The 27,998-nt window shown below is 44.9% G+C and overlaps 1 protein-coding gene across 1 annotated transcript in view; it reads left to right on the top strand.

Moving 5' to 3' along the window:
* The window catches only part of FAM199X (family with sequence similarity 199, X-linked), a 100,189-nt gene extending 88,086 nt beyond the window's left edge, over positions 1 to 12,103 (top strand). Inside the window, exon 6 of the mRNA XM_085608038.1 lies at positions 10,061 to 12,103. Coding sequence (XP_085464164.1) covers positions 10,061 to 10,231 — 171 coding nt within the window. The 3' untranslated portion in view covers positions 10,232 to 12,103. The remainder of the gene's footprint in view (positions 1 to 10,060) is intronic.
* Positions 12,104 to 27,998: the final 15,895 nt, after the last annotated feature.

Below are 27,998 nucleotides of genomic sequence, written 5' to 3'. Positions count from 1 at the left end.
TCAAAGACAACTGGAAGCAGTTTTCTTTATCTGCATCATGAAAATATCATGGTGTTTTATTTCTTTATAATTTCAAATGTAAAAGTGTTACAATGCAATTGTGGCATATTTGAGCCTAGTAATGTTTTTTTAGGCTGTATATGTATATTTATGCATATTACATGTATATTGGATGTGTGTGTGTATATGTTTGCAGATTCCTCATAGAAATAAGGATTGACGACGCTGTGTACTGGCCAAATAAATGTAATCAGTCAGCTGGTAGGACGCGTTTCGCCTGTCCTGTAGGCTTGATCACCAACAACTTTACCGTTTCTAATCGGCCATTTTAAATAAAGTGCTCCATAGCGTGTCACATAACATGACTACCCAGAAAGTGCATTAGACAACAGACTAGTCGTTTTTACACATTGAACTTTTCAACACACATTTGAATTTGTAAATAATTACATAGTATTGCATTTGAGTTGTCAAGAAGATTATACTTGTCAGCAAATCAATTAAAATTCATAGATAAATGCTTTGTTTTCATAGTCGTGTGCTAAATTAATTTGCATTTTAACACTTTCTTAGACGCGCATTACCACAAGCTCTTTGCTTCTGTTATTGTGCGTTGGTATTGCGCGGCATGTTTGTACAGTACAATGAACTGTGACCAGTTTACCAATGTCAGTCTGCTTCATATATTTTCATTTAATTTATTAATTAAAAAAAACAAAAAACAGTTGCAGACTACTCGCAAATATAACCCATGTGGGTATAATGCAAATCCTATACAAATGCATATTACTAACTCATGTAACTATTTGTGTCAAGCCCCAGTGGGCAATTGATCATTGTATATGTACACAGTCCCTGTCTGTTTATTTACGTGTTAAAAAAGAAAACTTTTTGACTATATTAATTACAAAACGAAACGGTTAAAAACAATTGATGAGAGGATGTGTGTTCTTTTCGCAAAAAAGTAATGCACAGAAACACACATAGAGGAGATTCACGAATGTGTAATCAAATCCTTTTCCATATTTAGTCCCATCAGGATTTGTGTGTTTAGTTCTAAGATGTAGCAGGACTCTAGCCTTCTGACTTTCTTTTCTCGATTACCCCCTCGGGCATTTGGTGGAATACAATCGATTACAAAGTATGTTAAACCTTGTGTATTTTTCTCATGATGAGATTCGAAATGACGCGCTTTTGGGTCAGTCCTATCGCCATTACGAATGGCTCTAAGATGTTGTAACACCCTTTTATGAACAGGATGGATTGGGCTGCCTACGTGCCACAAGGGCATTGGAGGACGTAGACTGCAAAGTCTGTTTTGCACGAAAAGAACCCTTTGATCTTTTTTACTCCTAGAGTCCCAATATGTAGGACTGTGTGTTTACTATGACTACAGGCTTTACATTTAGTACACTTAATGAAGCCTTCTTTACGCTTTAGCCATGTAGTCTTCTGAGTCCCCTGCTTTTTTTTTTTTTTTTTTTTTTTTTAAACTTGTTGCTGACTAGCATCTGTTTAAAAGAGCGCGCTCTTCTAAAGGTAACTGCTGGTTTCTTCCGAACTAACTTCCCGAATAACAGGTCATTGCGTATTAGGTGCCAGTGTCTGGTTAAGATATTCCTCACTTGGCCTTGCTGACGATTAAACGAGGTAATCATTCTAACATGATTTTCTTGTGTCTCTTCTCGTTTGATCTTGCTCTTATTGAACAGGATATCTTCTCTCGTTCTCTTTTTAGCTTTGCTAGTTGCTGCTTGCACATTCTCTTCTGTATAGCCTCATGCTCGAAACGGAGATCTAAGATTCTTCAATTCACTGTCTCGTACATCTTGCTCACTACAATTACGGATTGTCCTTAGGCATTCCCCATAAGGTATACTTCTTATCAGGTTTTGGGGGTGGAAACTAGTTGCATGTTAGCAGCGTGTTCCCTGCCGTTGGTTTCCTGTAGAGCTTTGAAAGTAGTTTGGAGTCTTTAACATAAATGGTCAAGTCCAAGAAATTAACGGAACTGTTACTGATGGTACTGGTGAATCTTAGATTTAAAACGTTCACCTGCATTTTTTTTAATGAAGATTTTTACTGATGCCTCAGTCCCTTTCCATACGACGAATAGGTCGTCGATAAATCTACTCCAAATTAATACATTGTCTTCCCACTCTGTCTGGTGCACGACCCGGACCACCTGCTCCTCCCACCAGCCCATATGCAGATTTGCGTAGCTGGGGGCGAAGCAGGTGCCCATCGCTGTCCCGCAGACCTGATGAAACAGTTCATCATTGAAGAGAAAATAATTACTTTTTATGCAAACCGAAATCATGGCAAGTAGCATCTGTGTATGTGACCACAACTTGATCGGACGGTTACTTAAATAATGTTTCGTAGCCTTGAGTCCGTCCTCATGTCTAATGCTAGTATACAAGGTTGTCACATCTATGGTAACTAGTAACAGATCTTGTTCCCATGGCAGGTCATAGATTTTCTTTAGGAAGTCTCCCGTATCTTGGATATAGGAAGGAAGAAGTTTAACAAGAGGGCATAGAAAGGAGTTGATGTATTTAGAAGTGTTTTCCAGAGCTCCGCCAATTGCAGAAATAATTGAGCGGCCTGGAGGGTTCTCTGCATTTTTATGTACCTTTAGGAATTAAATAAAATACGGGTACTACAGGGCTGTCAATTTTAAGAAACTGGAATTCCTCATGTGTAATTAAACATTGATTGTACCACTCTTGCAACTGTTCATTATACAACCTAAAACTACTATGCATGATTCCCTCAGTTATTTTTAGCATAATTGTTTCGGTTGTTAAGCTGTTTATAAGCTTCTTCAAGGTAGTTAGCTTTATCCCAAAGGACAACGTTCCCACCCTTGTCAGTGTCCCTCACAATGAAATTACCCTTACATGTAAGTTTGGTAATTAAAGCAGAATACTCTTTTTCATGCTGTGTGAGGGTTTTATGTTTTACACTCGTGCATTTTTCCAATTTTGTAAGATCATTGATCACCAATTCATTGAATACGTCCACTGAGTCTTTAGTGTTCATTGGTACAAATCTGGAAGCTGGTCTGAAATTGGTGGGTGCATTGCCAGTGATGTCTACTTCTTGTTCTCTTGCTACTTCAAATACTTGACTCTGATATTGTCATAGCCTCAAAATGGCTAGGTGAATTGCTTTCCATAGAAGTATTTATATTCATACTCTGCGGACTTTCTTCAATCATATCTAAACACCTTAATTCAAGCAGAAGATCCATATCCGCCACAGACAGTTTACCTGTTGGACCCTCAACCATGGATACATTACTTGCTGCAAGTGGTTTTCGTTGTTGGCTTTGAGCAAAATGTTTTTTTAACTTTAAAGTTCTTACAATTTTAAAGACATCCACTTGCATTGTTGCGTAATTAAATTCTGCTGGTGGACAGTTTGATAGGCCAAGTTTGAGGATATTTTTCTCATCATTTGATAATACAATGTCAGTCAAGTTGATTATTGTAGCTTCATTTTCCGTCGCAAATGAATCCATTTGTTCTTTTTCATATTTGTGGCATTGGCCTGGTTTGGCCCCTTTGCGGCTCCGTTGCCTCTGCCTCTTACTCTTTGTTTGCCTTCGTAATTTACTTGGGGTCTTGGTCGGAGATTGAATCTCCTTTCTTGTTCTAGAAAATCAAATTCCTCTATAATCGATGGTGCTGCTCCACTGCATTGACTATTTTGTCCTTCCTCTAGATCAGTGTTTACTTCGGAGCTTTAAATACTACTGTGATCTGATTGCGCCTCTGCTCTTGTCTGTCCTTTAGGATTCATTCTTAGTCTCCTTACGTTTTTCAAATTTTTTGGCAAAGGTATAAATCTTCCCACGTTCATAATCGTTCTTGTCTCTTAAGAACTTCTGTGCCTTACTTTCTCTGATTGTTACTTTCAATTTCTTAAGGCTCTCCATTTCTTTTTTGAACTTGTTGATAGGTTCTTGATCAGCTTCTTTGTCGAGCATTTCTAGTATTTGGGAGATTTCTTCCAAGATTTTTTGTCGGTCTATTTCCGCATACTTCACTAGGATTGCAAGCATTCTCCTAGATGACTCATGGTTATTGTCTGCCCATTCACAAAGCATATTGGGGTTTGGGGTCTTCATATGTAGGGGCTACCAAAATGCGCAGCCCTCGTGGAATGCATTTCACTTCCAGATAGCGCTGACCGGATTTCGACTCCCACCATTTTGATAACTCGCTGCGCTTCAATTTCTCTAGACACTTTAGTCGCGCTGTCACATCTGAAACTTTATCGTTTTTTTTCAACTGTTCCCGTTCTCTTTGTGGGTACAATAGTATCATTAAAAATGGAGTGCCCATTCCTCTCTCTTGTAGTTCACAAGCTGACATATTCACGTAAATTACAGCTTATCGCCTTGGCCAGAAACCGCCAGTTTCTCCTAGTACAATGCTGGTAGACTCGAGGTTGTAAACACTGGCTTCCCCTCTACCCGCAAGGTTTTCAAAGGGTGTCTCCTACCTGAAAACCACCGGCGTGCGTTGCGGGTCCTCCTACTCTCCGGCGTTCGCCTTCGGTTTCGGGAACACTTCCTTAGTGCGAAGAGTGCCTGTTCTGCTACTTTTCGGTGTACACTGCGGGGGCGGCGGTCTTCGAAACTTTTTCCTCCACGCTCCGGTACAGCCGCCGCGGCGGCTCAAACAGCGGGTGCGTCGTTGTCAAAGGACCACCCAAGCAAGGTCCGTTTAAATATTTGCAGATTCCTCTTACAAATAAGGATTGACGATGCCGTGTACTGGCCAAATAAATGTAATCAGTCAGCTGGTAGGACGCGTTTCACCTGTCCTATATGCTTGATCACCAACAACTTTACCGTTTCTAATTGGCGATTTTAAATAAAGTGCTCCATAGCCTGTCACATAACATGACTACCCAGAAAGTGCATTAGACAACAGACTAGTAGTTTTTACACATTTAACTTTTCAACACACATTGGAATTTGTAAATAATTACATAGTATTTGAGTTATCAACAAGATTATACTTGTCAACAAATCGATTAAAATTCATAGATAAATTCTTTTTCATGGCCATGTGCTAAATTAATTGGCATTTTAACACTTTCTTAGACGCGCATTACCACAAGATCTTTGCTTCTATTATTGTGCGTTAGTAATGTTTGTACAGTATAATGATCTGTGACCAGTTTACCAATGTCAGTCTGCTGCATATATTTTCATTTCATAATAATTTTTTTAAAAAGCAGTTGCAGACTACTCTCAAATATAACCCATGTGGGTATAATGCAAATCCTATACAAACGCATATTGTGTGTATGTATGTATGTGTGTATGTGTATGTGTATATATATATATATATATATATATATATATATATATAATCATTTGTTATTGCTCTGGGGTCCCTGTACATGGGCGGGACTATTCAGTGCTTATGACTATTGATGAGTATACCCCTGGAAGAGAACTAGGATTACAGGTAAGTAACTTATCCTTTTTGTTATTACAGACTGTAATTTAGTTAATTCTGACTTCAGATGCTTACATTTTGTGTTGCATGGTGGTAGCAATCATTCCTTCAGAAAGTAAAGACCCATTGCTAAGTGACATTTGTCCAGAGACGTATGTTACTATTCTAGGGCATTCCCTGCTTGGTAAATGCACCGTCGTCTGGTTGTTATCCTCCAGCACAGAAAAAAGGCAGTTTTTATTTCCATTCTTTCGAAAACTGGCAAGGAACACATTTCTTCTGTGAGTTATGGACCTACATCTACCTTTTTAGGTCTCACGTATGCAGCGTTTGCGGTGTCTTTTTGAGACCTGCCGTGTTCGGGATATGGGCTTGAAGCACCTCCCAGTTTTTCTAAGCCCCTCCCGTCTTTTGTATTGGCTCCTTTGGCCTTTTCTTTGGCGAAATATCTTAAGTCCCTCCTTTTTAAATATTGTAACCTCCTATATGGACTGGCCCTTTTTCATGGGCTCTTACGCTGCAAGTTATTTTAACCCTTGTAAACACTATTTCATTCCTTAACTGTCCTAGAGCAGCGCTGGTCGGTCAGCTGTCCTCAAGCAGCGCTCGCTGTGCCCCTTTGACGGTGCCCATATGATGATTTTCTCCTTGGTTTGCCTGCAAAGCACACCACTCCCACCTCCGAAACTGCATCGAGCAGTGCGCCTTTATTTAACGTCCCCTGTACGCTTTTTGTTCGTTGTTTTTTTTTTTGTGCTGTGGGGGCTGTCTTGGGCTTCTTTTCATATGCATGTTCTTGCTTCTCACTTCTTTTCAATGGAGGTGGGGCTTGTTTTGGCTTTGAGATCCACCTACACACTGCCGTAATCAGCTGAGCAGGTCCTCCTCCTCCCTCCCTCCCTCCCTCCCTCCTCCATCATCATTATCATCTATTGTCCCGTCAGAGTACAGGAGCATCCCACCTGCCCAGTGTGCTGAGAGAGATCGGAGGTTATGGTTCCTCATTGTTCGCTTTGTTTTCCCACACAGCTTCTTTGACGTTTAATTGAGATGTACATGTTGCTTGGAATCCATCTTTATTATTTTTTGCACTCTTAGGGAGATATATTTTTGATTTGGGTTGGAGTGGTATGCATTGTTAGGGGTAATGAGACCGCTTTAATTTTTGTACTTGCTGTAAGTTAATATCGAACATTATTTCTTAAATGTTTGATGTGTTGCCTCCGTGCGCCTTGGTCAATGAGTAGCAATTGTATAAACTAAGTAGTACTTTATGATGATCATAGGGATTTGTCTGCATGGTTCTGGTTGACGCAACTGGCCAGAATACTTAGCTCGTTGAAGCTGTCATGACACGTATAAATATTGTGATAAATGGATTATTGTGCTTTGCATCGAGATTTATTCCAGTCTTTGGATAAGCAAGATAGTTCCTTTGTACTCTAGATTCTCCAAGCATAGCCAGGCTGAGCAGTCGGACCTTTGTACCCTTCCCTCTGTCCGATGTGTGAGAAAGTGCCTCTTTTGCATGCTTAGACCCCAACGTTTTGCCTGGTTTTGATATGGTTTCTATTGTAGCTCACAGGGTTCCTGTCAACCAGTACCCCTGTGCCGCAAACCCCCCAATTGTTACTTCTAGCCCCTGTTAGTTCTTAGTAAATGGTACACTGGGAGCTGAAGAGGGGCCCTTGCGGCCACGCCCCCCTCACTGGGACCACGCCACTGCTCTTGCAGTTTACATGCCCCAGTAAGGAGAAAACGACAGTCTGCATGACACACTGCATGGGTGCCATGCCAGCTTACACTGCCTTAAGGCATAGGTCACCTCTCTAGCAGTCCTCCAGTCCTAAGGCGAGGTGCACTATACCACAAGTGAGGGCATATCTGCATTAGCAGCTATGCCCCTACAATATTGGGGACCATTTCCTAATATTGTAAGTGCCAGTGAGACCATAGAGAGAACATGAGCTGGAAACTCAATATCTCAAGTTCCACAGCACCAGGATGGTTCACTGAACACAGGAGTGTTTGGTACTAAACTACTCCTTTCAATAAATCCACAATGATTTCTTTGGGTACATGGTACAATGCATCCCACAGAGGGCTCCTCAGAGGTTCCCCCCCCTGTAGGATTTGCTTTTATGGTTACCCCCACTTTTTGCTTGATGTAATGCTGTTTACGACTAGTCTGACTGGGACCCTGCTAATCCGGACCCCAGTCTCTGCTTTTCCCCCTAAACTGTTATGGTAAGTACTTGGGTTCAACCCAGATTGGATACTGTGGGTTCCCAGGTATATGGTACTGAGATACCCAGGACATAGGTACCCCAGAGGTTCCCCCATAGGCTGAAGCATGTATTATTCCACCTATGGGAGACCATTCAAACTATCTCTACAGGCCTGCCATTGCAGCCTGTGTCGGCTTATGCTAGCACCACTCACGAAAGATATAGGTTTCCCTATTACTAAGGTCACTTCACTTAACCTAGAAGTCACCCCTACAGCAGGCCTTTTCAATCCTGAAGGCAGGGTGCTTGGTTCTGAGTGTGAGGGCCCCACTGCATGAGCTGGACACCCCTACAGTCTTTAAAGTCCATTCTCCTGGGTTGTAAGTGAGACAGCCATATAACATCTAGAGGGGCACCGTTTCAATATGCGATGACCATCTCGAAACTGGCTGTAACAAACCTGGTTGCGTTTTATGTTTGAGTCCTACCTCCAACACCGTAAACGGTGTGGAAGGTATGATTCCAAGCACTGTAAAGGCCCTCTGTTAGGTCCTCAGTGCTCCCGGTGCCAGTCTTCTAGACCCGGACAGCACAACATGGCTGCTGCCGACCAGAGACTCGATTCTGCCCTCCTACTGCCAAGCTCGAGCAGAGGAAGGCAGAACAATAGGCATCCTGTCACAGGGAGGTGTGACCACTTCCAAGACAGGGTTTAGTGTATTGGGACAGGGTGGGCGCGCTTGCCAGCGCCACATAGTCTGCATGCAGGGCACATTTGGTGTCCTCCATGCATAGTCCAGCTCAGGGAACCGTTGGCTTCCGCTCTGGCGCTAAACTGGACAAAGGACAGGGGAGTATCCCCTCACCCCCCCCTCTTTTTGCTAAGACTTGTTGGTGCTCCCACCGGACACCGACCTGTCAGCTTTCGACATCCAACTTGGCACAGCTCCTGATCTTCCACAGCGTCTCCTGGTCCACACAGCTGCAGTTCCAAGAACACAGTCCACTCTTTTTCAGCACCCAACATCGGTGGGCATTCGTCTTCCGTGCCTCGCGGTCGCATCTGTCCCCTCTGCTTTCAGGTACTTCTCTACTTGAATGCACCTTTGGGTTCCACCGGACACTTTAACCTTCTCTAGCAGCTGCACTTTCCTGAAGTCCTCCATTGGGTTTTACGGCAGTTTCCGACCTCACTTCACACCTAGGCACCCGGCTCCCCTGGGGCAGGTATCCTGGTTCCTAAGGCAACCCCCCCCCCCCCCCCCCCCCGTGACCACTGTATATTCTGTGCTACTTACCTGTTTCTATTGCAAAGTATTGTGTATATCTCTGGCTAGGAGATATCTACATGTGCTAGTAAGAGTCTTATAATAAATACATATTTTTATAAATACACTGTGGTTCTTTTTCACGTAATACCTATAAGATAATGTTCTGTTAAAACAAGCTGCTTTACACTCCTTTTGGATTAAGCCTGAAGGCTGCTCTCCACAGCTACCACTTGGAGAGCTTTCTAAGGTTGTCTAAGACCACTTAAAGCACCATAAGGGTTGCCTGGATCAGTGCAGGGTGTCCACTTATAGAAGTGTACATCATATACTGAGTCAGCCTCTCACAAGGTGTTAACAGGAAAATGAGGGTTTTTAGGTTTTTATAACCATTACTTTGCACGGTATTTGTTGGCTGTCGGTTTTTATTATTATTTTTTATTTTTTTATTACTGTCTTGTATGTTTTTGTTTAAATTCCACCTTAAAGTATATCTGTCTTTTAGCAATGTTGCATAATTTCAGATGTAATCAATATGAATATAGTAATTCGCACACTACCCATCACTAGGAGGATGCTTTGTGTATAATCAGTAATCAGAAGATCTGTAGTGAAGTTACTTGATGATTCAGGCACAGGTTTACAAAACTTGACTGCCTGAATGTGAGATCAAACACACAGCTGGGGCAAGAGATGTTCTTGTAATAGTTTTGTCGTTCTATAGCTGGGATAGATACTCATCCAGGTGTTTCCGTATTTTATATATTTTTATTTTATTTGCTGTGAATACACCTGGGAATTTGACATGTATTGTATAAACCAGTAGTAAAACTGTTAACACAGGTTTGAGGCCCTTAGCAACAGATTTATTTGCTGGTAAGTTCTCTAGCTATTAAAACATGTTTCAGTTTGTTGTGTGTCTCATAATATGGACGTTTGGATATCCATATAACCTGCAATTGGGCAAAATGATACTATTTTAGATGTAAAATGTTACTCCAGTCATTTACTTTTTTTTCGTTGCTTTATTTAGAAACAAGACCAATGGTTTTCTTTGCTTTCCATTTTTCTTGTATTTCACCAGAAACGTTCAAAACAAAGGAAGCTTCAACAGAAGGCCTTACGGAAAAGACAACTAAAGGAGCAGAGACAAGCGCGAAAGGAAAGATTAAGTGGTTTATTTGTTAATGAAGAGGTTCTCTCTGTAAAAGTCAATGAAGAGGACCACGAAGGCGAGGTGGATATTCTGATGTGACAAGGGTGAACCGATCAGTGTTCTTTCTAAGCCTTACATTGTTTTTCCTTTATTTAGATTTAATTTGACTTTTCCTAAAATTTGTGATTGTGAGTCGGTGATGCTTGCAGTTGATAGCTGGGTCAGTGGAATTACGTGGGCATCGAAAACTTTGACCTGTACTGTAAAATGATGTGTCTAGGCTAAAGACCTATATGTTGCCTGGAAATTGTATCAACAAAACATTTCTTGCGTGATGGGTGAAAGTACCATTCATCGTCACCATTTCTTTTTGCACTTTCTTCTGCAGATCAATGCACTTTTTGTAGTCTTGTTACCTGCCTTTTGTTACTGCTAGAACCACCCAAACGTGTGCCTCCTGTTCTTAGAGGTCACAAAATTATCACTACCGGAGTATCTGATGAATGGAAATGTCTAAGAAAGTAATGGGAATGTATTTTGTATCTGCAGTTATACGGTGCATTTCAAATTTGTCCAGCATGGGAATGATTGTACTCTTAAGTTTCTCTCCTGGTCTGCAGTTGCCCTCTAAACCCTTTTTCCTGTTTGTCTTGATTGGATTGCTCCTTTCTCTCCTTCCTTTTCTTCGTGTCATACTGAAGTGTGCCTATGGACTTTTTTCACCACATTAGATGGGACGCAAATTCTGGGCTATCTGTGTGGAGCTTGCCCCTCGTTTAAAATGCATTGTTGGACGCTCTTCACAAATCTGTTTAAAAAGAAATGCACGTATTTACCGGTATGCCAAAACGCATCCTGGCACCGGCTGCGCCACATTTTATTTTACTACAACATTGCCAATACAGTGCTGAGTGATTATTCCCACTTCAGCGAGAAGTAAAACTCGCACGATATGCAGATCTTCTTCTGACAAGTAGCCTACCCGTTCGAAGGCACAGGCGATTTGCGGCACTAGTGCGTGGTATATTTGGTGGTCCAGTTTTTGCGGTGCACTCATTGAGGGTTTTCTTCATACAACAGCCCACTCGCTGCCCATGCATAAGGCTTAGCAGGAACACTGATTCAAAGACGAATGGAGTGTAAATTATAAGTAACGTTTGTAAATTATATGGGCAGTTATCTTTTCGACGGGTCTGTGTATATTTGTGTATGTAAATATGTATATAGCTGTACCTTTTTATGTTTGCTTTCTAAGAGTACATTTTACTGTTTGGCCAGCTATGGTTACTTTAAGAAACTGCAACATTTCTCATAGTGAAAGCAGCATTTAACGTGAATATGAAATATTTGAGTTTTGTCGTAACCATTTCCAAATGAACCCTAATTACTTTTTTTGATTTGAAAGCAAGCAAAATTATGAATTAATGCCATTTAAAGACGCGTTTGTATTAAATGTAGAAATGTATACATTGCAGCATTAATGGGAATGTTTGGAGTTTTATGTTCAAACAGTTTGCTGCTAATTTTTCTTTGGCCCATTTGAATTTGAGGTGTCAGACTTGAAATACAGCTTTGTAATTCATATACTTCGTTGTGTTCTGATGTGATTGGACTCAAAGTAACTAAAGTTTACATGTTTCAGTTTTCTGGAATTTATTTTCTCCATGTGATTGTTATGAGGTAAAGTACAAATGATGGAACATATCTGCAAAGTTATGTACTTTGTGAATTGCATTTTTGGTTTCTGTTTCATATTCTATTGGTATTATTGCAGAGTTCTCCATCTTAACAGGGGTGGTTTGGCAGAATCTTGCTAGATGCTTACATTTATCAAATTATATTTCTCATTTTTTGTCTCGGTCACCTGTGTGACTTTATACAACAGTGGTTCTTACGTTGGACATTTCCATCTACATTCATCTCTGTTCGTGAACTGCAAATGGCTTTCTCATTAAAGTAACCAGATATGGATTTATGATGACCCGGTTACTCTGCCTTTGAAAAAGTGGAGAGATGGGAGGGGGTGGGAGGTTGCTCCCGTACTTAGTTTGTGGATGCCTCTTCCACTCAGTGGTGACAACTGAAACTGCTGCTTAAATCTGACCAGACAAGAAAATACCTACACTGCTTTGCTTCTACTACATACACACCTCGTTTTTAGGTCTGGAGCTTTTGATATGGAACATAATACAGACAGGGGGCTTTGGGTTAGCTCCTGGTTTAGACAGTGTTTCACCAGCTTTATCAGACTTCTGGTAAGAGGTATGCCTTTAGAAATGCTCAGTAGTCTCAGCCAGCGTACCTACAAAAGTGACCACCCAGTGAAGGCCTTTGCCTCATTGCATGATCAAGCTGCTTTGTGATCCCAGCACACGCATGAGTTGCCTCCTCTTCTTTAAGTTGTGCATCTAAATTGTGGAATAAATATAGTGGCCACCTTATTAGCGATATAATAGTTCTTAGAGAGGTACCAAAATATGTAGTGAAGCTGTCTGGAGTATCTACTACCCCTTAAAATGTCTTTTCCCCAGGGTTTGCCATTGGGGTTTTTAAACACTGCTGTGTGTTTGGGCTAGAATTGTTTGCCATGTAGTTCCATCATAAGAGATTAATGTTACTGAGATGACCCAAAACCAGTTTTGTGATTGTTATGGTGTGCTCCTAGTGTACTGTGTGGTGTAAGTTATTTTGGATTGTGTTAATGGTCTTCTTAGCTTTTCTCCAGGCCTGCGTTTATTTGTAGGAGTATGCACAGTGTTATCGTGCAGTGTGTGGTGAAGGATGGGGTTTTGTGTACCAATGACTTAAGTGGGGGACAGGATGTTTCTATTTTTCTCTTGCTCATCCTCCCAGCTATATGAATCTGTACTATGCAAGATTATTCCCGAATTACTGTGTCCCCAGGTCCTCTTACAATGATTTTGCACTCCCCTTCTTTACAAAAAACTTCATCCTGATTCTCGGGCCTTGAGTGTGGTGATTGGATTAGAATGCCATTTAGACCATGGGGCTTTGAGTTAGGGGCTTTGTAGGTATGCAGAATGTGAGGTTGAGCACCTGAGTAGCAGAGGTTGTGTACTCTTTGAATGAAGGCATGATGAGCCTGGTGCATGAGCAGATATATAGTGTATCCTCACGATTTGGTAGCAGTGGAGGTTAACAGATCAAAAGGGTAGAATGCTACTACTCTCAAACTGTCGCTTTCCTTCCAGCTGGTGGGAGGAGATGATTGGTGACAAAGTTAGCCAGGGACGGATGGAGAGAGTTGCTATCATGATTATCTGTTAACATTGTTAGGGCTGTAAACTGAGTGGTTTTTTGCTTTAGCATCTTTGGCCGCTGGATGCACATTTGCCCTGTGTTGACCACTCCGCCTTGTCTATATTTCGTGCTGGTAGACCCTCTTCAATAGGTTCCTGCTGTCATGAACTGTCTGATGCTCTTCACAACTGCTGCTTCCCCATCCATTGTGTTGAAGAAGGGAAAGGCTGCTGCCCAGCATGAATGTGGCGAAGAAGTGTGTTTTCCAGATTTGGTCTTTGAGGTGTGCAAGCCACGGATTGCAGAGCCAAGGGTTGACTTGGGCTCTAAACACTAGTGTAAGAGCCGAGCCTTGAAAATATGTGGCCTGTAAATCATGAAGCAAAAATGTTAGAATATGTTGAGCTGTCTTCAAAATTGGAAAAAGTGTTTTCCTTTAACACGCGGAAGCATTTTAAGTTAGTTCCTCAGATTATATCACTGCATTGAGAAGTATTAATTAAAAGTGAGAGCTTTTAAATAGGCACTTAAAAACATTTCTGCCCCCACTCCGATAACACTGCTATTAGTGAACTAAGAGGCAAGTCCATTGTCATGCGTCCTAAGTATGTGGCCTAGATTCACAGATTGGGTCAATCGGGGAAGCAGAGTGTTGGACCTGGCCCTTTTTGCGGGGTTATCCCCAAACTTTGCTGCCTTCCTCTTATTTTTTTTCTGACCTGTTTTTGTTGGCTCAAGGACTTTGGACACTCTACCACTGCTAACCAGTGCTAAAGTGCGTATAAATTGTATTGGTGATTGGGTTATTCATGATTTGCAAGTAAGTCCCTAGTAAAGTGCACCACAGGTTGCCCAGGGCCTGTTATTCAAATGCTACTAGAGGGCCTGAAGCACTGATGGTGCCAGCAACCTGAGTAGCTCTGCAAACATGTCTCAGACCTGACACTGCAGAGAGAGAGAGAGAGAGAGAGAGAGAGATTCTTTTTTGGGGATCAAATCTTTTTATTGAAGAAATTAAGATAAGATACAAAAATAATACAATGGTCCATGTGTATAAAAACATCCAACAATGGCAGATTGCAATGATAGCGTAATGATCGCCGCAACGGAAATATAGGCAATGAATGATCCAGACAAAGCTGTACAAAATGCCCAGCTGTGGGATTGTGTGGACGCTGAATCTACAAAGCAACATAGCAATTATCACAAAGAGGGTTGTCACAAGGTTCACGCTTTTTTCAAAGAAAGGAAGGCAGCAATATGTAGGAAAATAAGAGTACAGAAAAGAAAACCCACACATAGGTCAAGGGTGTTTGTGTAGTTTTACACTGCCATTTCAACCTGGCAAGTGCACCCACTTGCCAGGCCCAAACCCTCCCTTTTACTAGATGTTGGTCACCCACTAAGGTAGGCCCCAGCAATCCCATGGGCAGGATGCGGTTCTATTTAAAAGGTGGGACATGTACCTATGTGTTTTTACATGTCCTAATATTAAAAGACTGCTAATTTCGCCTTTCATTACAAGGCGGTCGTATCAGGTAACGGGATTGCCTTGAAATATCTCTTGTGTATTTTCCCATTGGGAGCAAAATGAGATTATGAGTTTAGAGTCTCTAACCTCACAATTTAAAAATGCATCTTTCGGTGAAGTTGGTTTTTAAATTACGTGTTTGAAAATTCGCCTTTTAGAAGATAGGCATTTTCTTGCTTAATCATTCTGTGCCTCTGCCTGTCTGTAGAATACATGTTTGGGTTGGCTGACAACTGGGCTCTTGTTGTGCAGTCACTCCAGACAGTCGCACAAAGGGAGCTGAGGTATTTCTTGCATACCCTGATGACCCATCACCAGGCTAATGGGCCTTCCTGGGCTAGGGTGGTGGGAGGAGTTATTTCTGACACCTGAATAGGGATGTGCCTGGCCGCACACAAAGCTGTCTCCAGAAGTAGTGTGTGTCTGGAGCTAGGTCAGGAAAAGGCAGGATGTTGTGCTCCATAAAGACTGTCCTTTAAAGTTTGCCTACTTCAAACGCAGAAAGGAGTATTAGTCTTCGTAGGAATCTGTCTCTTTATATGATATACCACTAAGTGGTTATATAGTGCAAAGAGTCCAGAGATTCTTCTCAGAAGTGTACAGGGCTTAACGAAAAACCCAAAGTGCTCCATTTGTAGCAGTGTGGTTGAGCAGCCTTGGACTAACAGAGTGTTAGACATTTGTTGTGTACACAGCGATTCTATGTCAGGACCGGAGGCGAGGATTATGCAAACTCTTCCTTCGCTTTAATACACATTTTTACAGCAGCCTTATTTAAAACATTACACCACTACATTTCCCAAAAATCCAGGGAAAGGAAAAACAGTCACTAATTTAGTCCTTTAACGATGTCCATGGCTCTCATCCCATAAACCTCAGTCGTCTCCCTTTCACTTCCTCTTTCTTCGCTGCTTAGCAGCTAGAGTTAAGTGCCTTTTCTCCTCTTACTGGTTGCTTGGTGTATGGTTGCTGGGGGTCTGGGATGGTATTGTATTCTTGTGCTCTAATGCGCGTTTTCCCCTTTCCAGATTTCCTGGTTTGCCGCGGGAATGCTCGGCGCTCCTTACGCGGCTCGTTTTACCCTGTTTGCATTCCCGCCCGCGGTCGCAGCTTGCTGCCACTAGAGGGCGTTTAATCATAGAGTACTCGTGCGCTCCGCTAAGCTGGTACTGTCCGCGCTGCCTGTATCGCCCTGGGTCAGTATTATTCCCTTCAAAAGTCATTAAAACGCCCGCTTTGCGGGTCGGTAGTGGTGTGGTGCACCGTAATTAATTTCTGCACGCCCTGGGTGTTGGGGTAGGTAGTTTTTGGCCTAAGGCCTGTTGAGGACGCCTGGCAGGTAGCTGAACCCTTTGTACCTGTACCTGTGGGTGCTGGCGTCCGAGGGTGGTTCGCCCGCAAAAATTTGTGCCTTTGGCCCTCCATATTTTCCTGAGAGACCCTCAGCCCTAATCCTCACGCCCTGCGTGATCACTCCTCCGGGTTTACTGCTCCAATAAAGTGCGGCCTATGAGCATGGCACAAGATTATTATCAGGAGGAGGATTCTTTGTCCTACTTACAGTGGGACGACGACTTTTACGCTGCATTAGATGACTCCATTTATAGGGCGGTCAATGGAATGATGACCCCTATGGAGCAGTGCCTGGTTGATAAGATTGAGCAGTTGTGCGCAAGGATAGGTCAGACCCTGGTTGGTCCTTCAGCGCCAGGTGGAGAGTCTGTGGGAAACTCGAATGACAACGAAGGGCCACCTCCCCCAAGAAAAAGTGTGAGGCTGGGGTGGACATGGACGCGTTTGCGCGCCTTAAGCAGACCTTTTTAAACCGCTCTGCGCCTCCTGAACTACCCAGGATCTGGCGCCATCGGATTTTGACCCGCGACCGGCTTCCCCTAAGACGCAGGTAGGAGATTCCCCCGATGGGTCGGACGATGAGGCCGGTTCCTCAAGGTCTTGGCGACCGTTTGGCCCTGCGGAACCGTCGAAGGCGGGTATTTCGGATATGTTAGACCCGGATGATATCATCCACCCCCGCTCGGCGTGTTGGGTCCCTGGTGAAAAAGCGGCCCAATATGTAGCGTCTAGACTTAGGAAGCCCTTGGAGAACGAGGCCCGGAGTAGATTGCGGGCGGAGTGTCCTCGCCCTACGTTGGAGGGGAAAGTAGCCTTGACCCCAGATATTGAAGGTAAAATGGCGACATTCCTGGCGAAACCTATAAAGTACCCTAAGAAAGGGATTGACCGCTCCTGGCGCGCTTGTCAGGACAAGCTGTTGGATGCCATTGGTCCAATGACGAAAATTCTGGACATGATGGAGGAGGCCCTTAGTTCGGGCTCCCTGATTGACCCGCAGGTTTGGTCCGCGTGGGCACAACGTGCGATCTGTTTTATGGGCAACGTGAATTGTGCCCTCTCGACTGAGAGGCGTAGGTCGCTTTTGATCAAAGTCGACCCTAAGTTAGGCGACTTGGCGTACTCTGAGGCAGGAGCGGTCGCACAAGGGGGTTTGTTTGGCGAGCCCTTCTTCAAGGAACTGGGCAAGTTCGTCGCCACGTTTACTTCCCTGGATAAAGCGCAGGTGGGCATGAAAAGGGTTTTTCATTCTCGGATTTTCCGTGGGGCCGGTCGGAGTAGGGGCCATCCGGCCGGCTGTTTCCAGACCCGAAACCCCCAGGGCAGGGGGCAAGGCTCCAGACGTGGACAGTACCAAACAGACCAGCGTTTCAACAACTTCTACCTGACCAGAGGACAACGCTTCTGGGGCCGTGGCAGATACAAAGGTGGCAATTCCGGAAGCCCAAACGGTGAGTGTTTTTCCCGCGGCAATGTTGCAAGTTGGTGGCAGGCTGCCACAGTTTTTCTCCGCTTGGGAGGCGCTTAAAGGGGACGCCTGGGTTCTACAGACAGTGCGGGGGTTCCAGATAGTTTTATGGTTCATCCACCAGGCCGTCCGGCCTCATCCCATAGTTTTCTCCTCGTCCGACGTGGTCATGATAGACGAGGAAGTGACCGCTTTACTCCGCAAGGGAGCGGTCTGCCGTACGAACGTTCACCATGGGGGTTTCCTCAGCAACCTCTTCCTGGTGGACAAATCCGACGGGAGGGGGGCGGAGACCAGTGATCAACCTCCGGGAGTTCAACGAGTGGCTGGTGTACAGACACTTCAAAATGGAGAGCATTCATCTGCTCAGAGATGTTCTCTGGCCCCTCGATTGGATGGTGCGCCTGGACCTGAAGGAGGCGTACCTCGTGGTACCCATATTCCGACCGCACAGGCGATTCCTCCAGTTTCTGTGGCACGGCCTGGCTTACGAATTTGTGTGTATCGTCGGCCCCATTGGTGCTTTACCAAGGTTCTCAAACCGGCAGTAGAATACTTGAGGGCGCACGGAGTCCGCTTGATCGTCTATTTAGACGATATTCTCATCTTAGCCCAATGTCCGGTACAATTGCGCTCCCATCTGCAGCTGGCGGTGTCTTTGCCTCAGGACTTGGGGTTCGTGATCAACGAACAGAAATCGCTCATGGTCCCGACGCAGAAGGCGGTTTTTCTAGGTTACACTATAGACTCTGTCTCGGCGTCGCTCAGCCTGCCCTCCAGGAAAGTGGCGAGGATCCGTCACGAGATCTGCCATACTCTAGCCAAATGGAGGCCCTCGCTTTGACAGATTGCGCACCTGGTGGGCCTGTTTTCGGCTTCCATCCAGGCAATCTTCCCGGGTCTGTTACATTACCGGGCCCTTCAGTGTTTGAAGGTGCATCATCTGCGAAGAGGTCTGACTTATTCACAGGTGGTTCCCCTGACGGAGGAGGTGAGAGACTAATTGGAGTGGTGGCTGGAGCACATGGAGGCCTGGAACGGAAGAGCTATCTTTGGTTCCGCTCGCGACTTGGTGATAGAGTCGGATGCCAGCCGGTCCGGCTGGAGAGCACGGTACGGGGATTTCTCCACCGGCAGAAGTTGGTCTCCTTTAGAACAGCGACTTCACATCAATTGTTTGGAGTTGCTGGCGCGCTGTTTCGCAGTCCGTTGCTGGAACAAGGACCAGGTTCAAGCTTCAGTGCTCCTGAAAATGGACAACGTTTCGGCGGTCCGGTATATCAATCACCTGGGCGTCACGCGGTCCAAAGTTTTGGCGAATCTCGCCAAGGAGTTCTGGGAGTTTTGCTTAGCCAATCACATCTCGGTGACGGTGGAATACCTCTCAGATCGGGACAATTTAGGCGTGGACTGGCACTCCAGATACTTGCGGGACACCAGTGGGTGGAAGCTGGATCCGAAAAAATTTCTCCGCCTGCAGGAGCGGTGTGGACCTTTCTCCATCGACCTCTTTGCGTGCCGTCTCGATCACCAGCTCCCACGGTTTTTCAGTTGGAGACCAGACCCACTGGCGACGGATGCGTTGACTCAAGATTGGAGCCAGGAGAGCGGGTATGCGTTTCCCCCCCGTTCTCCATGATCACTCGGGCAGCAGCCCTAGTTCGCAGGCAAAGGGCCTCTGTGGTTCTGGTGACGCCGCTCTGGAGGTTGCAAGTTTAGTTTCCGGTTCTACTGGAACTTTCTTGAGATTCTCCAATCCGACTCCCCTCCTTCTCACGAGTCTGGAGGGTGCCCCTCACCGGTTTGTGGAGGACGGATCCCTTCAGCTCATGGCATGGCGGATTACAGGCAGCGATGGAGGCTGCCGGGCCTTTCGGAACATGCTGAATTCCTGCTATCCAGAGCCTGGGCTGATAGCACGTCCAAAAGGTATAAATCAGCCTGGACGCACTGGGTATGTTGGTGTTTGCGACGGGAAGTGGATCACGTGGTCGCAGATTTGACCCACGTTCTTAATTATTTAGCTGGCCTCGCTAAAAGAGGTTTGGCTTATAGGTCTGTGAACACGGTACGGTCTGCTATTTCAGCAGGACACGCTCCGGTGGATGGAGCGTCCTTGGGGGAACATCCTTTTGTTTGAAAGCTTCTTAGGGGCATTTGTTTGTCGTTGCCTCCTGAGCCCCGCTACTCGTCCCTTTGGGACGTGAACCAGGTGTTGAACCTGTTTCTGTCCTGGCACCCCAACCGTTATCTTTCAAGGAAGGAGTTGTCGGCTAAGCTGGCAATGTTGCTATGTTTAGTGTCCTGCAGAAGAGTTTCTGACGTCCGAGCCCTCGACATCTCGGTGAGTGTTTTTTTTTCCTGAGGGGGTTACCTTCACAGTGATTAGATGTACTAAGTCCAACACTCGCATGATCTCTTACCCTGCTTTCAGGGAATCTCCAAAGCTCTGTGTGGTTCAATGCCTTAAAGCCTATGAGGAGGCTACAGAGGAAGTCCGCCCTCCAGGCGAACGACCACTCCTGATAGCCTTTAAAAAAACGTTCAAGGCAGTTTCTTCTCCCACTATAACCTGTTGGGTGCAGTGGGTGATGCAAGAGGCGGGCATCAACACGAGAGTTTTTGGTGCCCATTCAGCACGGGGGCTATGGCTTTGAAGGCATTTACCCTAGGTGCTCGGTTAGAGGACCTGATGAGAGCCGCAGATTGGTGATCGGATTCCACCTTTTAAAAGGTTCTGTTTCAAGCCAGTGCTGAATGTGGCTCAGGTGGTTATCGACAAGCTTCAAAGGAGCAGAATCCTCACCTCCGGTCCTGACATAGAATAGAAATTTGCCTAGCCCACAAGTAGGTAAGTTTCAATTCTATTAAGGACACGGAAGCGAGGATTATCCCTTCCCCGCCAACTCACAGGTTGCGGATTCCCCCGTATGGCCGTAAGTAATTGTTTACTAGTAAGGTGTTGCATTGATTTATCTTCTTGCTTTGCCAAGCACTGATTTCATGTTGTTCAGTACAGTGTTTTACATGATCTTTTCATGATGGACTGTTGTTTGACTGTTTTGCATAATTAGTTTTTTTTGGGCTGATCCGTGTTTTTTCCAGGGAACGATAATTTGAAGAACGATGCGTAAACAAGGGAGAGTTCCTCTTCGATGAAAGAGGAAGTGCAAGGGAGACGACTGAGGTTTATGGGATGAGAGCCATGGACATCGTTAAAGGACTAAATTAGTGACTGTTGTTTTTCCTTTCCCTGGATTTTTGGGAACTGTAGTGGTGTAATGTTGTTTTAAATAAGGCTGCTGTAAAAATTATTTGTATTAAAGTGAAGGAAGAGTTAGCATAATCCTCGCCTCCGTACCCTTAATAGAATTGAAACTTACTCACTCGTGGGCTAGGCAAATTTCTATGAATATTGACGCAACTCAAAAACAAGATCCACACCAATTTTATAAAAATAAGAATTCTTTCAACATTTGTTTTAACACCAAGGAAGATGTAAAAAGGTATATGTTTTTCATAAGAAATACTTTTCACTTTAAAAAGAGGACACATTGCAATTTTCCGTTAAGCAATTCTAACCCATGGGAGTAAAACAAGAATGCAGTTATGCAGGCAAGTATACAACTTAGTCTTGGTTTTCAGGATGAAGAATCGGTACCAGGCAAGGTTCAGCTAAGTAGCAGATCTGCACCTCCAGCGGCATGAGCGGCTGGGTACAGTGTTAAAATTCGGAACCTGGTGGCAATGTTATCCACTGGAGAAAGGGGTAATCGAAGAGATGCTGCTCACAGATGAGTAAAGCAGTTTCGTAACCCAGTCTCCAGGGGTTAAGGTAAGCCCCAGGGCAGGGGGCATGGGTTGTGGGGGGTGAACAAAGCGGCACCCAACTTACACCCTCAGCAGCACAAGGACAGACCTGTGCAGAGTGCCAACACAGTGTTGGATGCCCAATGCAAACCAATAGGCATCGGAAAAAGTCTTACTGGGTAGGTTGCTGTCATGGGGAGTCTTTGGATTGAGGCTGTAGGCGTTGATGGGTCAGCCCATGGTGGGCTCTTGCTCAGAAGCGCTGTAGAACTTTCACAGGACCGGTGGTCCTCTTGGACTCTGGCCGTCTGGTGCAGAGGTGGGTCAGGTTGTGGTTTTGCAGAGCTAGTTTTTTTTCTGGACAGGGCCACTGTCCATGGGAGATCTTGATCTTTGTCGAAGGCCGGCAGTCCTCCCAAGGCTTTGGAGGTCACTGAGCTGCAGGACGGGTCTTCTTTTGGTGCAGGATCGTCAAGGGTTGCAGGCAGCCCAGTAGGGCTGAGGCCAAGTCAGTTGGTGTATGTAGTCTACTCTACTGGTGAGACGCTGTAGTGTGCAGCTCCACTTAGGTCATCAAAATTTGAATTCATGGTCTGGTGGTGCCACCAAAATAGTAGATTTAGGGATGTTACTGGGAAGTGAAAGGTAGGGACCAATGGGTTTATTCCCTGAGGTGTCTACACCCACTAATATCCCACCCTCCTGTGGGAGGCGGGCATAGCCGTAGCCCTGATTGGTTAAGTCCTACAATCGTCAAGATGGTGGTCACTGAAAAATGTGCTTCACTTTGCCTCCTGCGCCTGAGGGTGGAGTTAGTAAGAGTCTGATGTGTGCCCCCCCCCCCCCCTCACCAAGTTTTCCTGCTTATTCTTCCCCCAAAAGTGGGGGTTTAAACCGGGGACTGCCATCTGCTGCTAGCAGCAGAGGCTGGAGTCGAATTACAACAGTGGGAAGGCCTTTAAAGCTTCCCTCTCGAGCACTGTGCTCATCCTGGGGTAGGAGGTGTGACGCCTCTGCCCAGAATGTTCTTTGTTTCTGGCCTCAGAGAGCATGGGCTCTCGCCCAGGGGGTTGGAAACATGTCTGGTGGTGGCAGGCTGCCTAAAGCCAAGAGGCCACACTAGGGTTGGTAGGTTTTCAGGGGCACCTCTCAGGTACCCTCTGGGGACATGTTTCAATAAGTCCCACACTGGCATCCGTGTGGGATTAATGAGAGGAGTTGTTTGATACCAAACACTCCTGGGTTAAGTAAAGCCATCATGGTGCTGGAGATCTAGAGTTGTCAAGTTTCCGGCACATGTACTCCTTATGGCTTCACAGGCAATTACAATAGTAGGCATAGACTTAAATATTGTAGGGGCAGATCTACTCATGCAGATATGCCCACACCTGAGATAAAGTGCAGCCTGCTGTATGGCTTATAATGCCTGCTATAGGTATGACTTGCCTATGCCTTTAGGTAGTACTGCTTGCAGGGTGCCATGTCAACTTTGTCGTTTTCCTCTGTACGAAGGCATGCAGGCTGCAGTGGCAGTTTGCATGGCCTTGGTGAGGGGTTCCTAGGAACCCTTTTCAGTCCCAATGCCCTATGTACCAGGGTACCATTTACTAGGGACGTACAGGGGGGTCTGAAGAGCCAATCGTGGTACAGTTTTAGGAAAGGAGCTCTGGAACAGGGTACCTGTTTGGCAGATAACCTGTGCATTCTCAATTGAAACCACATTATTTTCCAGGAACAAATTGGGGGCTGACAATGTAAAAAGAGGCACTTACCCAGTCTATTGGACTCTAACACCCCAAAATCAGAACACTTCTGGACTGCAGAAATTCCTCGAGGAAGAAGAGCTGGGTGGACTGCTACTCTGCCTGTTGCTTTGTTGTGCCAACCTGCTGCTTGCAGCTTCTGTCCTGGGAGTGAAAGGACCTGACTTTGTTTTCGGTATCCTTCAAATGCTCTCCATGGGCCAGCAAAGACTTCAAGGGCCAGTGCCTACTGAGAATCCTGACTTGCCTGGTGCTGCCAAATCCAGTTCCTGGGTAAGCCCTTGGAAGTGTTAACTAGTGATTGTAAGGAGAAAATCCATGTATTGACTCCCAGTGCCTGTTTTCTTGGTGCACCTCTGCAAAAGATTGATGCATTGCTGCTGCCTGCACCAAAGTGTGGTTCCCGCTTAAAGCATCAACCACCGCTTTCATGACAGGCCCTAGCTCACCGTCGCAGCATGTCAGAACAAGCATTTGCAGGGTAATAGGTCTCGCATTTACGCAATTTTAAGCTATTGGCATTATAAATGACCATGCGTTTTATTTATGTTTTAAGAACCAAAACATAATTAAAATGCATTGACATTTACTATGCCAATAGCTCAAACTTGTGTAAATGTGAGACCTATTGCATTGCAAAAGCAAGGTATCATGGACAACAGGAGGGTGGGGGGCGCTGGGAGGGAGAAGGCACGGGCCAATGGGGGGAGTGGGGGTAAACAAGGAACAACAACGGGAGGGAGTAAAGAAGGCACCAATGCACGTTGTGCCTGCAGTAAGAGAAACTAAATAAAGAAAATAGTGCTCACAGTCTAAATAACAGGTACAGTGTAACAACTAAAGTAAAGGGGCCAGTCTCCTTGGGAGGTGACAGATGAGTAGGCGTTCCTAATGAGGGACTAACCAGCCTATTTTCGAATCTGAAGCCAGCATTTAGGACAGACGATAACACAAGCCAATGTGGGGGGGGGGGGGGGCTTCTATTTGCTACTCCACCACAAGTCTCGCAGTGCATGCGTGCTGGCTCTAGGGGTCGACCTTAAAATCACCGTAGCGCGTCTCAAGCACTGTCACTGACGACCGTGGCACCTGCTCAGACTTCGATGCAGCACTTGCCCGCAGCTGAAGAATCGACAGTGCCTGCCTTGCGCCTGTGAAATCGACTCAGCACCTGCATTGCCATTGATGCAGTGCATCTGGATTTTCAATGCATCGTCCCTCGGACCTGACTCTTTATCAAGACCGCGCCGCAGTAAGGAACAAAGGCCGTGTGTCCTGAAACTGACACATCATCTCTTCTGCCTGCATGAGAAGGAAGCGACCCTATTAGGGTCACCCGGGTAACTCGCGACCACCTCTCAGCCTTCCAAATAAATGAAGAGGGGTCACACAGTTTAGAATACAAACTAAGCATATTTAGTCAGATACACTTAAGTGGAGCCCAGTGTGCACAGTCTCTAGGATTGCTGCAGAGGGAGACTGACATCAGCAAACCTGGAGATACATTATGTACAATTCAGAACCAACAAAGGCACACCCAGAATGGAATTTTCCAGGAAGGTTCTGCTAATCAAAGGAGTACCGAAGAATAAGTTTTGATCCTGAGACCGGGCACACACTATCTTTCAGTCAAGGTTGTTCTGTTTGTGCCCACAGCTAGACTAGTGGGAGAAGACCTCTATCTAGTGGGAGAGGTTTGCGGTAATGAGAACAGTGTATTCATAGAGAAAAAGAAACCAGGCCCAACCTTGGAGAAACGAGAGCTACCAAAAAGCTGTGTTTTACAGAAAGAAAAAGTTAGTTTTGATCATTTTCAAAATGGCAGCCAGACATAAAATGGTGCCGCGAATGCTAACTTTACATGGATTAGTGCATAATCAAAGCAGCGAAGGCATTTTCATTCCAACAGACCCTCCTTTTAGCATGAATGAGCTAATTTTATGTAATAATCAAAGACCATATATAAAAACTGGCTATATACTCAGAATCAGGAACGGATGCTGCAAGGGAAGATGTACTTTTTAAAGTTCTTTCATTGAGCTACATTAATTCGTCAATATCTTTTTGCAGTATTACTGTGGCATTAGTGTCATGAATTGACATTTTCTGCTAGGGGGTGAAAATACTGATACAATAGGAGCAACAAGCTGGGAGACATTGTATGCAGATGTAACAAGTGGTGCAGCTGTTTTTGAAATGTCATTATGGCATACAGGGTCTAACACCTTGCAAATACCCTTAGCACTGATATGGGCCGGGCCATGGGCCATTGTGACTACAGGAAGAACATATGCATCCGGCAACATCCATCTCGTCTTGCCTCCAACACCCCTTGTCATTCAATTGTGCTGTACTTCCTTGCCACATTGCTAATTCCTCTACTGTGGCCTCGCTTTGCATCTCCTTTACGTTCTCAAGTGTATCCTCAAACATGGTGACCTCAGGCACCCACCTAGTGGGACCTGCTACAAACCTTCTTTTCATCCTGGTCCAGGCTGTTTCCTTAACTGTCTGATCTGCAAAAGAGTTCACCTTACCCACATCGTCAGTGTCTTTCCGGTGGGCGCTACACCTCACTATTGCCAATTTCTTACGGAGTGTCAAAGCAGACAAAAGCCTCAATATAAGATGACCCTGTTGGATCTTTGTACCATGGGAAGTAAGGAACCCTCTCTCAGCACAGTCATCCAAAATTGTGCGTGACCCCTGAAGGCATATTGGCTATTAGTATAAATATTGACAACAAGTCCCTCGCTCAATTCACAAGCTCGGATAAGGGTGGCTAACTCAGCTGCTTGGGCTGACTGATTCGGGACTCGTGATGTTTCTACGACTGTGCGCAGTGTGGTGATAGCATAAGCAGCAGTTGTAGTGCCATCTGGTAATTCAAAACAAAAGCCATCGACCTATAGTTCACCTTGTGGGTCAGATAAGGAAACATCAGTCAAGTCTACCCTTCCTTTCGTCTCTTCTTCCGTCCGGAAGATACAATCCTGTTTCTCATTTTCTTCATTCTCAAAAGGGAGGGGCAGTAACATGGCTGGATTCGGAGTGGCACATCTTTTGATCGTGATGTGTTTTGCAAACGGAGTCAACTTGTAACCAGTAAGACGTGCACTGGTGAGGTGTGTGTGTCTCTGTCTTATTCAAAAGCATATCCACAGCATGGGGTACCATGACTGTGAGGTCAGTATCAAGTATGAGTCCAGCCGATTGTCTTATTGAGATGGCTGCGACTGCCCTTAGACAGCTCGGGAGGGCCCGTGCAACAGGATCAAGCATAGCAATAAGCACATGGCTGTTGCTTATCTCCGAATTTCTGTGTTAAGACAGAAAACGCGCAACCAGCCATCTCATGAATATATAATACAAAGGATTTATCGTAGTTGGGCGTACCATGCACTGGAGCCGAACAAAGCACATTTTTTTGTTGCTCAAATGACTGCTGACATTCAGGCGTCCGGTTAGCGCGAGCAGGGGCTTAATTAGTAGGGAATAGTTAGGCTCCACTGACAACAGTAGGAAGTGATACCTATGAAAGCACGTACTTCTTTCTGGGTTTGTGGAACTGGCATTTGAACAATGGTACTAATACGCAAGAGGTCAATCTCCTACCTCCTGTCGACAATACTGAAATTTAGAAAGGGATATTTTATGGCCATGCTGAGCTAAATGCAACCACAATTTAACTGTACTGTCTCTGCAACCTTGTTCTGTATCTGAAGCGATGAGCAAGTCATTGACATACTGGAGCAATACATTAGCTGTGGGGAGCGACAAAGAATCCAACTGACCTTTCAATGCCTGCCTGTCAGACTCTCTGTATAGCCTTGAGGCGCGCAACAGACCCTAAAGCTTTTGCCAGCTAGGGTGAACCCAAACAAATATCTGCTATCAAGATGAATCGGAATACTGAAGAACGCATTTTTCAAATAGATAAAAGAAAAGAATTTGGCAGTTGAAGGAATCATTGTCAAAAGAGTAGTAATGTTCGAATTAAGGAGGGGGAAGATAATGCTGTAATTTCTTGAACATCTTTGCCTAAGCTGTCGCTGTAATGTCTTTATTGCTGCTTTTGTTTCTAATAAAAACTGTTTAAAAAAAAAAAAAAAAAAGTAGTAATGTCAGGGACCACAGGAAACTGAGAAACCACTATCTTATTAACTTCGCGCAAATCAATCAGGAAACGATAACCATCTGCATGATCATCAGAGGAACCCAAAGGTGTCCGTTTTAGAATGGGAAGGATAGGGCTATTACAAACATTAGCAGTTGTGTCCTCTACAACTCCTTTCTCAAACAAATCCTGTATAATTGTCAATAAAGCTCGCTCACCTGCCTGTGGTATTTTATATTGAGGAATGCGAGGTAACATAGGATTGTCTTTAACTTGGATCGAAACAGGCGATATCTGTAACACTCCCACATCTTCTGTCCCCTGTCGCCCACAGAGTGGACGGCACATCTTTAAACTCAGCAGGAAGGGGCGCATCACTGTTATGCGTGTAACACATCCGGACCCATCGCCATGTAAACGCCTGCCGGGTAGCAATAAATCGTAGCATGCAATTTCTTCAACAGGTCCAAACCGATCAAATTTTCTCCACAATTAGAGGTCAACAAAAATGGCGAATCCACGGTGAAAGCACCAATAGTCGATGCAAGAGATTTTGAAATGGG

This window comes from Triturus cristatus, chromosome 5_2 (assembly GCF_964204655.1).
Source record: "Triturus cristatus chromosome 5_2, aTriCri1.1, whole genome shotgun sequence".
NCBI lineage: Eukaryota > Metazoa > Chordata > Amphibia > Caudata > Salamandridae > Triturus > Triturus cristatus.
This window is presented reverse-complemented; position numbering and strand designations above follow the sequence as displayed.